The 12,268-nt window shown below is 40.0% G+C and overlaps 1 protein-coding gene across 1 annotated transcript; it reads left to right on the forward strand.

Annotated features, from left to right (window-relative positions):
* Positions 1 to 1,363: 1,363 nt before the first annotated feature.
* Positions 1,364 to 9,752, forward strand: LOC104074336 (membrane-bound transcription factor site-2 protease-like; the record flags this gene model as incomplete). Its single annotated transcript, XM_009574416.1, has 4 exons — positions 1,364 to 1,467; positions 3,921 to 4,048; positions 8,504 to 8,622; positions 9,572 to 9,752. Coding segments are annotated over 4 exons (532 nt in total), but the record flags the coding sequence as incomplete, so codon positions are not given.
* Between the last annotated feature and the right edge of the window lie 2,516 nt (positions 9,753 to 12,268).

The raw sequence follows: 12,268 nt of genomic DNA on the forward strand, positions 1-12,268 counted from the left end.
TAACTGTCTTCATACAGTGAGGTACGATAGTCGTGCCAGTGGAGATAAATATCTTGGTCATGATTACAGTCTGGACAGAATTTGTGAAATTATTTGTTTTAACATTAATGAAACAGTCCTTTGAAGGATTTCTTTTAGCTAGACTGTCTCACCAACCTGTTGTAGAGTTCTGCTGCATGGGTAGGTGAATGCATGTAATAGAGGAATGTGCAGGACTGAATGAAGGTAGGATAAAACGGGATCTGTTCAGTTGGATCTGCAGCCTTTTGTGTGCCACAAGGGTACTTTTTAGAGAGTCCTATAGATAGGCCGGGAATTTTTTCCCATAGCATCTCTTTTCTGCGACTGCATTCAAGTTGTGTTCACAATCAGCTGTTAGTGACTATGCTGGAGTGCACCCTGCCTCGAGCGGGGAGAGCTGTGGAGTAGACAGGAGAATTGTCTTAGGGCAAGCAGCAGAGGTGGCCTTATCATCCCACTGCAGCATGGCCACTGAGCGGGGTCGGGAACCGAGCAGGAGGAAAATCCATCAGGAGGAAAGAGGGGATGGTTCCTCATTCCCTGCCTCATGTCTGCTTTGGAGCCCATCTGGAAGGAGTTGGTGTCTCATGACTAGTGCAATGAAGGACTTGGGGAGTGGTGGGAATCCACAGCAGCAGGAGGAATGTGAGGGGCCTGCATATTATGTCTTACATAAATTAAAATAGTATACTCATTTCAAGTGCTTTTTGTTTAAAGGCTAAATTGCCATATGTAGACCATCAAAATTTGAACAATAGACAAAAGTTACCCTTTTTTTTGACCTTGTAAATTTGGGATAGTCTCGTGATTTGGATAGGGAGAGAGAAGGGAGACGGACAGTTCTAATTGTAGGCTCATTTTTTGAACTTTTAGGGCTCATAGTGTTTTAAGTGCCATACAATTTTTTTTTTTTTTGAAGGGTGGATCTTCTCTGTAGCTGCATGACTGGCTGCAGGAAATTGTAAACTAATGCTCACAGTTGCTAGGCCTGTTTCATTTGAGTGGAATTCTGTGTACATTTTTATAAACTCCTTGAGCTTAATATAGAGTAGGACACATTCAGTCAGGGCTGTGGGGAGTAAGTAGGGCAGGGAGAAGGCTTTTGCACCTGGAGAGCTTTTTAACCTTCAATAAAAGAATATATATTTAACGTATTTTAAAATATATTGAATGAATTGGGAGGAGAGGTACAAACTGACAGTTCTGCATGAGAACGGCCCCTGTTCTGTTGCGGGTCTGAAGAAGCTGAGTGAGAGCAGCAAGTTTAGGGGCAGAATGATTTGTCTTTGTATCTCTTGGTTTCCTCGTGTGTTTTATTTTGTTGTCATGCCCACATCAACAGGTGCCTGGTGTAAATTTGCCTGTCAGCCAACTGACCTATTTCTTCTCTGCAATCCTCATCAGTGGTGTGATACATGAAGTCGGCCATGGGGTGGCAGCTATTCGGTAATACAAATTACTTTTCTCTTACTATGTGCCAACAAAGCGTAATATTCCACAGCAATTACTTACAGGTGGATGTTGTTAGCACTTCTTCAGTTTATCTAGAGAGTCTGTTTATTCTGTATTTCATAGCTTCCTTAGATTTTAAGTTTGGAAGGGTGTACAATTAAGAATAGAGTTTTAATATAGTGTCTATTCTACAGATCACAAGAAAGGACTTCTGCTTTGCAAATATACCATGCTGCATCAGGTTTAAAATAATACTTCTTTTAAGTGCTCCTATTTTTCCCACAGCAATTGCATTTCTGCAGTTGTGGCACCTGAAGAGGACCCATGCGCTATTGCACAATGGTACTCTAAAACAGATTTTAAATTGATTTGTTTAAACATAGCTTGTGAAGTAGCATATGAACAGGCTGAAGCAGTAACTCAGGCAAATGTGATTTGCCCCTATTAATCTCAGTGATGTGTTAATTTTGATCAAAGATGATATTTTTAATGTCACTTAACTATGATGATTACTTCACAAAAAAGTTATTTGACATGGTTAGTCATTACTGTTAAATGACACTCTAGCATGAGAGGGTTAAGTGGTGGTTGCTGGGACTGTTATTCAGATATCCTCCGCATTTCTCCTGGACATCATCATTATCTGTCCCATGAGCATGAAGCCCTAAGTTGTTTCTCTGATTTTCTTGGGTGTAGGGAGTCATGACTGCATCTTAACGCATTACTACCTTTTTTATAACCCCAAAAGTTCTCAATTAAAGGGGTGGTCTGTGTTTCATATGCTCTGTTTGTCTTTCAGCTTTTTGCCCCTAATATTCACAGGGATTTTTGTGTGGAGGATAAAGCTCTTGCTCTTGTTCATCCCACCACAGGAAGAAGCAACAAAATTTCCTTTCTTTTACAGTGCCTTCACATGCTGCTGGCGAACTGCAGAGAAGCCAGGAGTAACCATAGAGCTCTTTTTAACCAGAGTGAATAATTCTTATACCTTAGTGGAGTGATATCTTCATTCAAGATCTGGAGCAAAGGCTCTGAATATTCAAGTTTGGGTTATGTTTTTGTCAAAAAATTGATTCCCAGCTATTTCCAGGGGAAAAATTAGTTTTTCCGATGTACATTGCTATTGCTGCTGCTGTTTTCTGCTTGACTTTTTTTGGTTTTTTTTTCTCCTCCTAGCATAGGTTGGGACTATAGTGCTGTTACGGTCAATCCTTAGGGTTTAGGCTTTACTAGATAGCTGTGCTGTGGGCAAATTTTATTATTCTGGCAAATCACTTTGACACCCTGAAATCTAATACACTTCCGCCAACTTCAGTTCAGGATAGTATTGGTTGTGAACTGCAAGACCTTAAAATATTTGAGCCTTAGCTTAGTCAAGGCTTGTGCCAAAAAAAGCCTTTTTCTTTTTCCCTCTGTACCTCCAACCCAAGTCATGAAATCATGTATAGGCATTAGACTGCCTGTTACTAATCCATAGCTTGGGTAGGTCTGATGAGTTAACTCCAGGGAATTAATGTATTACTTCATTCTGATTAATTTTGTATAATTCTGTGTCTTCTTTTATTGTATATGCCGAATAAATAAATAAATGTGAATAAATAAAATGCTATGCCCAGTGTACTGTCTCAGTAAAGATATGGGATTAGCTGATCTGTGCCTGGTTTGTCTTGGAACATGATTGTCTTGGAATAATAATTAGAATGTAGTTGTCTTGGAACATGATTATCATGCCTGTATTAGTCCCTTATGAAATTTCTAGCTTTATAAAACCTTTACATAGTTATTCCAAAAAATGCCATTTAAAAGCAATTGTAAAACCTCCAAAAAACCCCAAAAATATTATCTGTATGACAGTGTCAGCTACTAATATATTTAAATAGCATTTGTCCTTTTAACCTCTTGACTTGTTTTCATTTTTTCAGATGACATTTCCCTCATTTTTGTTAGTTTACAATTTACTCTAAATTTCATTTAGGAGAAACAGAGAAATGATAAATTCCAGAAATCTATATGTTTTTCTTTAAAAGGAAAGCGATTGCTTCTTCCAGATAATTTTTCATAGATTAGTTTGAAACTGCATCCTACAGGCTGACATTTTTTTACTTAAAAGAAAAAATCCCTCAAGTGTTAAAATATATGCTAACTTGAAAGCAGGGGTTTTTTTAAAGTATTTTATGTGTTACTCTTACCAGGAGACAGAAAAGAAGTTGAACTTATCCTTTATTTTTTACTAGGCTCACAAATGTGTGCTGCGTAAAGTGACAACTACTGCAGAAAACATCCTTTAGTTTAATTATCTTTCAATTATTCGTATTATGAAAAATAAATTAGTTTTATAATTTTAGTTATTCTCATTGTCAGAAGTACGTGTGCTATGTAGAATCTCTCACTTTTTCATTTGTTTGCTTGCAGTAACACCACTTCATTTTTCTTTTCTTCTTTTTAAGCGAACAAGTACGATTTAATGGATTTGGGATTTTTATCTTCATTGTCTATCCTGGAGCATTTGTTGACCTCTTCACAACCCACTTGCAGCTGATATCTCCAGTCCAGCAATTAAGAATATTTTGTGCAGGTAATAGTTTGTGCTTTTTTATTAAATCTTTGCTTAGCACAGTTACTTATTTTACAGGCATCATTTGTGAATCTTCGATGGAGGATTGAAGATTTAAAATGAAGAAGTACAAAAGCTTCTCTTTACCTAAAGGTGATCCTTCTGTTCTGAACCTAAATTGTGATTCCAGAAAATGATTTGATCGTTACTGTTCCATAGTGTGCTGTTTTCTGGAGGAGAGACATCAGTTTCTAGGAGCTTAAATGAGTACCAATTTCCTATCAGGAAAAAATTTATTGTATCTTAGATCTGATTCAGAATAGTTGTGCATAAGAAATACCAGTTGTGTGGTTGGGGGAAAAAATGTGGTTTCTGACCTTCCTCTCTCATTAGAAAAAGCTCTTACATCAGCTCAGGTGCAGAAGTTTCTTTGTCTCCCCCCTCCCCGCCCCCCGCATATTGTATGGCCTAAGTAGCAAAACCTTGGAGCACACAAGCTGGAAAATACTCAGCCAGAAGACTGGTGGTATGAGAACATGACTTGCTGTCACAGGTGAACTTCCTTGAGCAATTCACTACCATTTTCTGCAACAGGAGCAATCTACTATGTGATTTTTCAGTAGTATTGTGAGTGATTTTCAGTGACGTGTGAGTTATGTTATTTTACACGTCACTGTGTTTTGATGTTGCCATCAGAAGAAAACAAACATCCAGAGGGAATCACAGCTTATGGCTCCAAATAACCTCCAAATGTTTTTGATTTGATGTGTTTTGAAGTCCATGGCTACTGGGAAGTAGAGCCCTGTTGCTGTGGAAAGGTAGACGGAGACTGTGTTATGCATGGTGGGTTTGGGTTGACCGTTGGACTCGATGATCTTGGAGGTCTTTTCCAACCTTAATGATTCTATGATTCTATGCTACCTGAACCACTTGTATTACTGATTTCTAGAGACAAAGGTAGTTCCCAAACTACCGAAATAAAGGTAGAAAAGTTAGCATCTTGGTTTAGTTCTTGATACTGATGGTTTTCAATTGCAGGGGACAGCAGGATAGCAGCCAACCTGTTGTAATGTTTGGATACTAACACTATTTCTTGAGTATTGTAACTAAAACATTATATAGAGGATTTTAGGCTGGGCATACAGAAGCCTTTAGCAAAACATATTTTCAAGCTTTCATAAATCAAGTAAATGATGATGTTAGGTAAGTAAATATATCCATATTCAAAATACCCTAATTAACCAAAATTATTCACTGCAATAGGCTAACTTTTATGAAGCACCGTGTCGTGGTTTAACCCCAGCTGGCAATTAAGCACCACACAGCTGCTCGCTCACTCCCCCCCAGTGGGATGGGGGAAAGAATCGGAAGGAGAAAACTCGTGGGTTGAGATAAAGACAGTTTAATAGGTAAAGCAAAAGCCGCGCACGCAAGCAAAGCAAAACAAGGAATTCATTCACTACTTCCCACCGGCAGGCAGGTGTTCAGCCATCTCCAGGAAAGCACGGCTCCATGTAACAGTGATTTGGGAAGACAAACGCCATCACTCCAAATGTCCCCCCCTTCCTTCTTCTTCCCCCAGCTTTATATGCTGAGCATGACATCATATGGTATGGAATATCCCTTTGGTCAGTTGGGGTCAGCTGTCCCGGCTGTGTCCCCTCCCAACTCCTTGGGCACCCGCAGCCTCCTTGCTGGTGGGGTGGGGTGAGGAGCAGAAAAGGCCTTGGCTCTGTGTAAGCACTGCTCAGCAGTAACTAAAACATCCCTGTGTTATCAACACTGCTTCCAGCACAAATCCAAAACATAGCCACATAAGAGCTACACTGAAGAAAATTAACTCCGTCCCAGCCAAAACCAGCACACCCTGTTTCTCAAATTAATCAATTTCCATTTCTAGCTACTGTGAACAGAACTGGAAGAGAAGACATACCAATTTTCAAAATGGGTTGCTTACATACATTCCTTAGGAATTGTCTAGAAAAATAAGATTGTAAGCTGTAATAGAAAATAATTGCTTGCATGTTTTTGTTGATAAGCAAACACCTAGAATAATTTTTCAGGTTTCTTGGGAAACCTGAAATAGAGGAATACAAGGTAGGAACAAGCATGTTGCAAGAGTGGTTAGCACCAATGGCTTCTTATCAGTTAGGGATAACAAATACATGCATTTTTTTTGCAGTTAATGATAGGTATGTTTCAGAACTAGGATGTTTGATAGTGATAAAATGTGATATTCAGTAAACTTGTCTCGGTTTTTCTTAATTGTCAGAGCAGTTGAATGAACCTATTCTCAGTGTTCTGAAGTTCATGCTTTCAGATTTTTGTATGGCAGCTAAGTAAAAGAGCTAGAGTAGAGAACAACACCAAATATTCCTTTTGTAGTCCACCTATACTCTGGAGATTAAAGAGTATATTTGTTGTACAGCAGATGGCATCATGAGTTCAAGAATAGTGAATGAGCGTTCTTGTAAGACTTGTGATATTTTTAGCATTAATTCCATGCCTAGTAGATGAAAAGTGCTTCTATGCAGCACTTTCTTATAATTAGTTCAAATGTTTATATTATTTTTTGAGTTCCTTTTTAATACATTTTGTCTTGTCTTTAACAGGAAAAGGAGTTAAAGATTTTTAAAACATTATTTTAAGGGGTTTTAAGGGTTTTAAGGGTCCCTTTTTAAATATAAGGAGTTAGGTATCAAAGGATGAGGCTGTTTTAGCAAAATGAAATTGATGGTATACTCAGCAGTGTGCCTCTGCAGGTATTCTCATTTTGAGCCTGTTTATTTTTCTATGGATCACCTGGGATGAATTTGAAGCCTTTCTATTTTAGACTTTTCTGCTGTATTTCACGCAGCAAACTGTGTAGATTATGGTATTAAGGCCCATGTTTTCCTAGCTGTTTGAAAGTATTCCTTGTCACCCTCTAGCAGTTCCATCACCCCTTTTTTTATTATTTTAAGGTTTTTTTTTCAGTTTACTTTCTCTAGCGGCCACACTGTTACGAAGGAATTCTGTTTCTGTCTTAGATTTTTATCCTTTGTTAAGCTGTTAAGCTGAAAAAAAAAAAATTTTTAAGATAAAAAGGTTAAAACAATAAAGTTAAAATATTTATTTCATACTTTTGGTTTTGTTGCACTTGTCTGTGTGTGTGCACACGTGTATGTATGTGTGTGAGGTAAAGAGAACGGAATGCTGAAACAATCTATCTGATTGTCTTTCAATGAGATATGATTAAAAACTATAGAAAGAGAAATCACTTTAAGAAGCATCTACTAGTGGAATGGTAACAAACCCTTAGTTAAAGTACTCCAGAAATGTCTCTCATTTCTGCAGCAATAGAAACATAAAAGAAGACCAGGCGACATGTAGAGATAGAAGGGGAAATAAGAGGCTGCCATATGTTATGATTCCTGTGTTACATACAGTGCAAGAAAGATAGGTTTAATATGTTTTTAAACATTTTTACTTCAGTTCCTGTCCTGTAACTGCACTGTAAATATAGAATTGAGTCAAACCCCTCTTAACAAGATGAAGCACTGAAGAAGGAAATCAGGAGTCTTCAACATTGAAAAGTTTTCCTTCATTGGTCATACAAAATGTCTGTCCAAGAATACAAATTAAATGAGAAAATGTTTATGGTACTGGATGTTGAAGGAAGCCAAGTGTGTCTTATGATAGCGATTAATTTCTTCCTATGGAGAACAGCATGCTATAAAGATTGCAGTTGCAACTATGTTGCCCAAAATGATGTGTCAGGAAATGCTGATTGCACAACTTAATTTCTTGATGTGGTTTTAGGTCCAGGTCTTCTTGTAAAAGAAGCCTTTTTTCAAATAATTTTCTAAACTTGTTTGGCACATTTCATTGATACAATGGGGATAACCATGAAAAATACTGAATTGCAACTAAATTTCAGACATCTTGCTAACTAGGACAAACAGTATTTATTCACATAGAAGCCCATTTATTAAGATTCTTAAATTCAACAGTTTATTGTGGTAGAAGGTGACATGGAATACATTTCATTCCACTAGTTTTTTAATATTTATGAATGATGACAACTCTGTATGTAGAAACTATAATTTAATAATTGATTCAGAAGCCCAGTTTTTCTTCTGGAAACTCTGCCCACTACATACTTAGAAAAGTAGTGTTACATGATAAAATATCAATATGGTAGAATGACACCTTAAAAATGGACTTACCACTTCCCTGTCTTTTCTGATAGTGTAATTCTCAGGGGTTCAGAGGCTTCTCTAAAACTCCTCTACAAAGTGACATCATAGAAACTTAAGTTTGTAAAGTAATATACCTATTCTTTCATGCCTATGTTCACAAATTAACTTTTCATCCATTGTTACAGTAATTATTTCAGGAAAGTTAATCAGAAGGTAACTGTAGAATCTTGCATTTCAAAAACACCTTTTTGTTATTAGTGTTTCTTTAGAAATGTGATTTTTTCCTTCTTTTTAGGAGTGTGGCATAATTTTGTTCTTGGTGTTGCAAGTTTCATGGTTCTGTTTCTGCTGCCAGCCATTCTTTTCCCTTTCTATTACACGGGTGTTGGGGCACTTGTCACTGAAGTCGCAGAGGTAAGAAAAGATCTTTACTGTTTTCATACTGTATGCTTTGTGACCTGTAATGTACCTGTGTCTCTTATTATCACAGTCAAATTTGGTCAGTGCAGCACTCTGCAGAATCTAATATATTGCACTTTTTGTCTGCTTGAAGTTTCCTTCTCAGTCTCATGTTTTTTAGTATTAGTAAATGAAGGAACATGGCATGAATAATTATAGACTATTCAGCATTCTATAAAACTGTTCAGACATTTGAGATGAGTTTGCAGGCTTATTTCTGGGGGGGGGGTTAACTTCTTTTCAATATTGGCACCAAGTAAATCTACTGGAACCTGCATTATCACTCTAGTTATTGCTATCTGTTTTTAATGTTAAAGATTATTTTGAGCTGATTTCCATGCTTGTTTGGTCAGCTGGAAGCAGAGATAGACTGCTGAGTTTCTGGAAAGGACTGATTTTTTTCTGACTTAATCAAATACAGCACAGCTGAATAGCAGAGCGGAAAGGATTCAGTCTTTCTTGGATCTAAAAGTGAACTGATACAACTCAGGAGTAGAGTGACATTTATTATGCTTTATAACTTTGAAAGTATAGGTACACCCTGCTTTGTTGAAAGATTCGGGGTATTAATTTAAGCTTCTTGAACTTAAAATGTTAGGAAAAACCACAACATATTAACTTGTATGAAAATAATTACTAAAATTTGAAGAGTTCCCCTGGAACACTTGGAGTCTTGCCTTTTTCTTTTCTTTTTCGTTGCAATGAGTTATTCTTTGTACAGGATGTCGGTTTTGTAATGCTCTATCATAATCTGAAATAATGAGTTCTAGTGGAGCCTGAGATTTTCATTTTTCTCCGGAAACAGCGTCTTAACCTAAAGATTTCACGGCTATTCAGCGGAACTGTAAACAAATCCTTGTAGTTTTAACTATAGTAACATGACTGACTCATTGTTTCTTCTCAGGATTCTCCTGCCAATGGACCAAGAGGTCTTTTTGTGGGAGACCTTGTCACTAACCTACAAGACTGCCCAGTTTATAGTGTGGAAGACTGGAATTCCTGTCTGGGAGACATTTCAGAAAAGTCACAGGTCGGCTACTGTGTAAGTGCAGCCACCCTACAGCAATTAAGCTTTCCAGCTAGAGGTATGACTTTCGGTTCTCTCTTCATTATTTTATATTGCAATTTTATCATGTCTTAAAGACTATTTTGGATTTAGGTTTTGTTGGTAGGGACAAATTTCTCGTAAGTCGAGTCTGCTATCCTGTCTTAAGCAGTGACCAATATGCCATTCATTTTTGTGAAATCTGAAAGTGAGGAAGAGGTAGATAGAAGATAGAAGAATTTCTCTGGTCTTCCAGTCATCCTATACAAATATCCTGTATGATCTGAATAATGAAATTTGCCTCTTCAGGATATTGCACAACTTGGTTATTAGCAGTAACTCAATTATCTCCTCTATTTTTAGTTCTGTTATATGGATGAACGCAGTGATCTTTTGCAGATGTAGATTCCACACATTACCTTACTGCTTTGATCAGCATGACATAACAAATTGTATGGCTTAACCCAATGATGTGCTTTATTATGGCCACTTCTTCTGATGGGTCTCACTATGTGGGTTTTATGTTTCATTTGCTTCTTCAACCTCACAATGTCATTGCCCATAAACTCAGTTTTGTCTGGATTGCACATACTGCTTCTAGAAGTCGGCCTATTTCCTTCTGTTTTCATTTATACATTAGAGTGCTTGTTGCTGTAACAGCTTAGCCCTGAGAAACAAAAATATGTGAACTGAACTAAACTAGAACAATAAACAAAAACGAAGTAGAACAAAAAAGAACAGTCAAGTTAAATTGGCTGAACGTCTTGTGTCTGTCGCCGAGGCAAGCAGCTCCAGAGCGCTCTAGCACGGCGCACAGGGGGATCCCGAACTGGGGCACCCTCCGGGGGTGCAGAGCGAGCCACCAGGAGCCTGCAGCTTGCGCAACAGTGGCTGACAAGACCTGGGTGGGGCCAGGAGCAACCGTGACCAAGCCCCCCACACGTGTAAATGAAGCCCTTAGGGAGCACTAGCGACCAGGGCGTGGCGCGTCAGCAAGGGCGTGGTGTGGCAGTTTGTGCGCCAAACAGGGCGTGGCGCGTCAGCAAGGGCGTGGCACGGCAGGGCGTGCAGGAAGGGCGCTGAAGCTCTGCCAGCTCGACCAGGGAGCAATGGTATCCACCTGGCAGAAAGCCATAGCCTCTCCAAGCTCTGCACCCACCACGACGGACGCAGCTTCCCAGACAGAGCTCCGGTGGGCACACGCAGCCCTGCAGCCGTGCCCTGATCTTACACCAGTACCGGCCAGCAGCAGTGAGCACACCTGTGAGCACACCAGTGGCCCAGGCAGAGGAACTCCTCCGCTTAGTGACAGAGCTCCGGGAGGAGATGACTAGGTTGAGGAGTATCAAGGAGCGCAAGAGAGAGAGACAGACTGCTGGAGTCGCACCATGCCTTCCCTGGGACAAGCCTAACAGGCAGACAGGATGCTTGACATGTAGGATTCCCTATCCTCTCTCCGCCTGGCTGAACACAGGGACTTAAGGGATAGGGGGCAATGGCAACAAGTTCCTGCCCGCCGCAAGCAGGCGCGTCTCCTCTGTGACTACCGCGCCTTCCCCGGTGCCCTTGCACAATAGGTACAGAGGCTCTGCAAGTGGAACTGAACAGTGACGAGGACAATGGTTCATCTAGCTTGGAGGCGTCGACAAGGTTAAGTCAGCCTACGCCCTGCGTCAAAACTGCTTCCATAAAGAGAAAAAGATGGGTCATTGTCATAGGAGACTCTCTCCTGAGGGGAACAGAAGGCCCAATATGCAGACCGGACCCACTTCTTAGGGAAGTCTGCTGCCTCCCTGGGGCCCGGCTTAAAGATGTGAAGAGAAACTTCCTACCCTGGTACGGCCCTCAGATTATTATCCATTATTGATTTTTCAGGTAGGCAGCGGTGAAGTTGCAACAAGAAGTCCACGGGCAATCAAGAGAGACTTCAGGGCCTTGAGACGACTGGTTAAGGGATCAGGAGCACAAGCAGTATTCTCCTCTATCCTTCCAGTTGCAGGGAATGATGGGGGAAGAAACAAGGAAGAGCCAGCAGATCAATACCTGGCTCTGAGCCTGGTGACACTGGCAGAATTTTGGGGTTTTTTGATCATGGGTCGGTGTACAGGACACCAGGCCTGCTGGCAACAGATGGAGTACAGATGTCTCAAAGGGGGAAAAGGATCTTTGCACAGGAGTTAGCAGGGCTTATTGAAAGAGCTTTAAACTAGATTTGAAGGAGGAAAGGGATAAAACCAGGCTCACTAGAGATAAGCCTGGGGACACTGGCAGAATTTTGGGGTTTTTTGATCATGGGTCGGTGTACAGGACACCAGGCCTGCTGGCAACAGATGGAGTACAGATGTCTCAAAGGGGGAAAAGGATCTTTGCACAGGAGTTAGCAGGGCTTATTGAAAGAGCTTTAAACTAGATTTGAAGGAGGAAAGGGATAAAACCAGGCTCACTAGAGATAAGCCTGGGGGCGGCATGCCAATGTTTGAGGGACGGTGTGCTAAAGGGACCTTCAATCTGCCGTCTCAGTGGAGGAGGATGGAGATCCATGTGGCAGCAAAGACG

Source organism: Fulmarus glacialis, unplaced genomic scaffold (genome assembly GCF_000690835.1).
Source record: "Fulmarus glacialis isolate BGI_N327 unplaced genomic scaffold, ASM69083v1 scaffold24003, whole genome shotgun sequence".
Lineage (NCBI taxonomy): Eukaryota > Metazoa > Chordata > Aves > Procellariiformes > Procellariidae > Fulmarus > Fulmarus glacialis.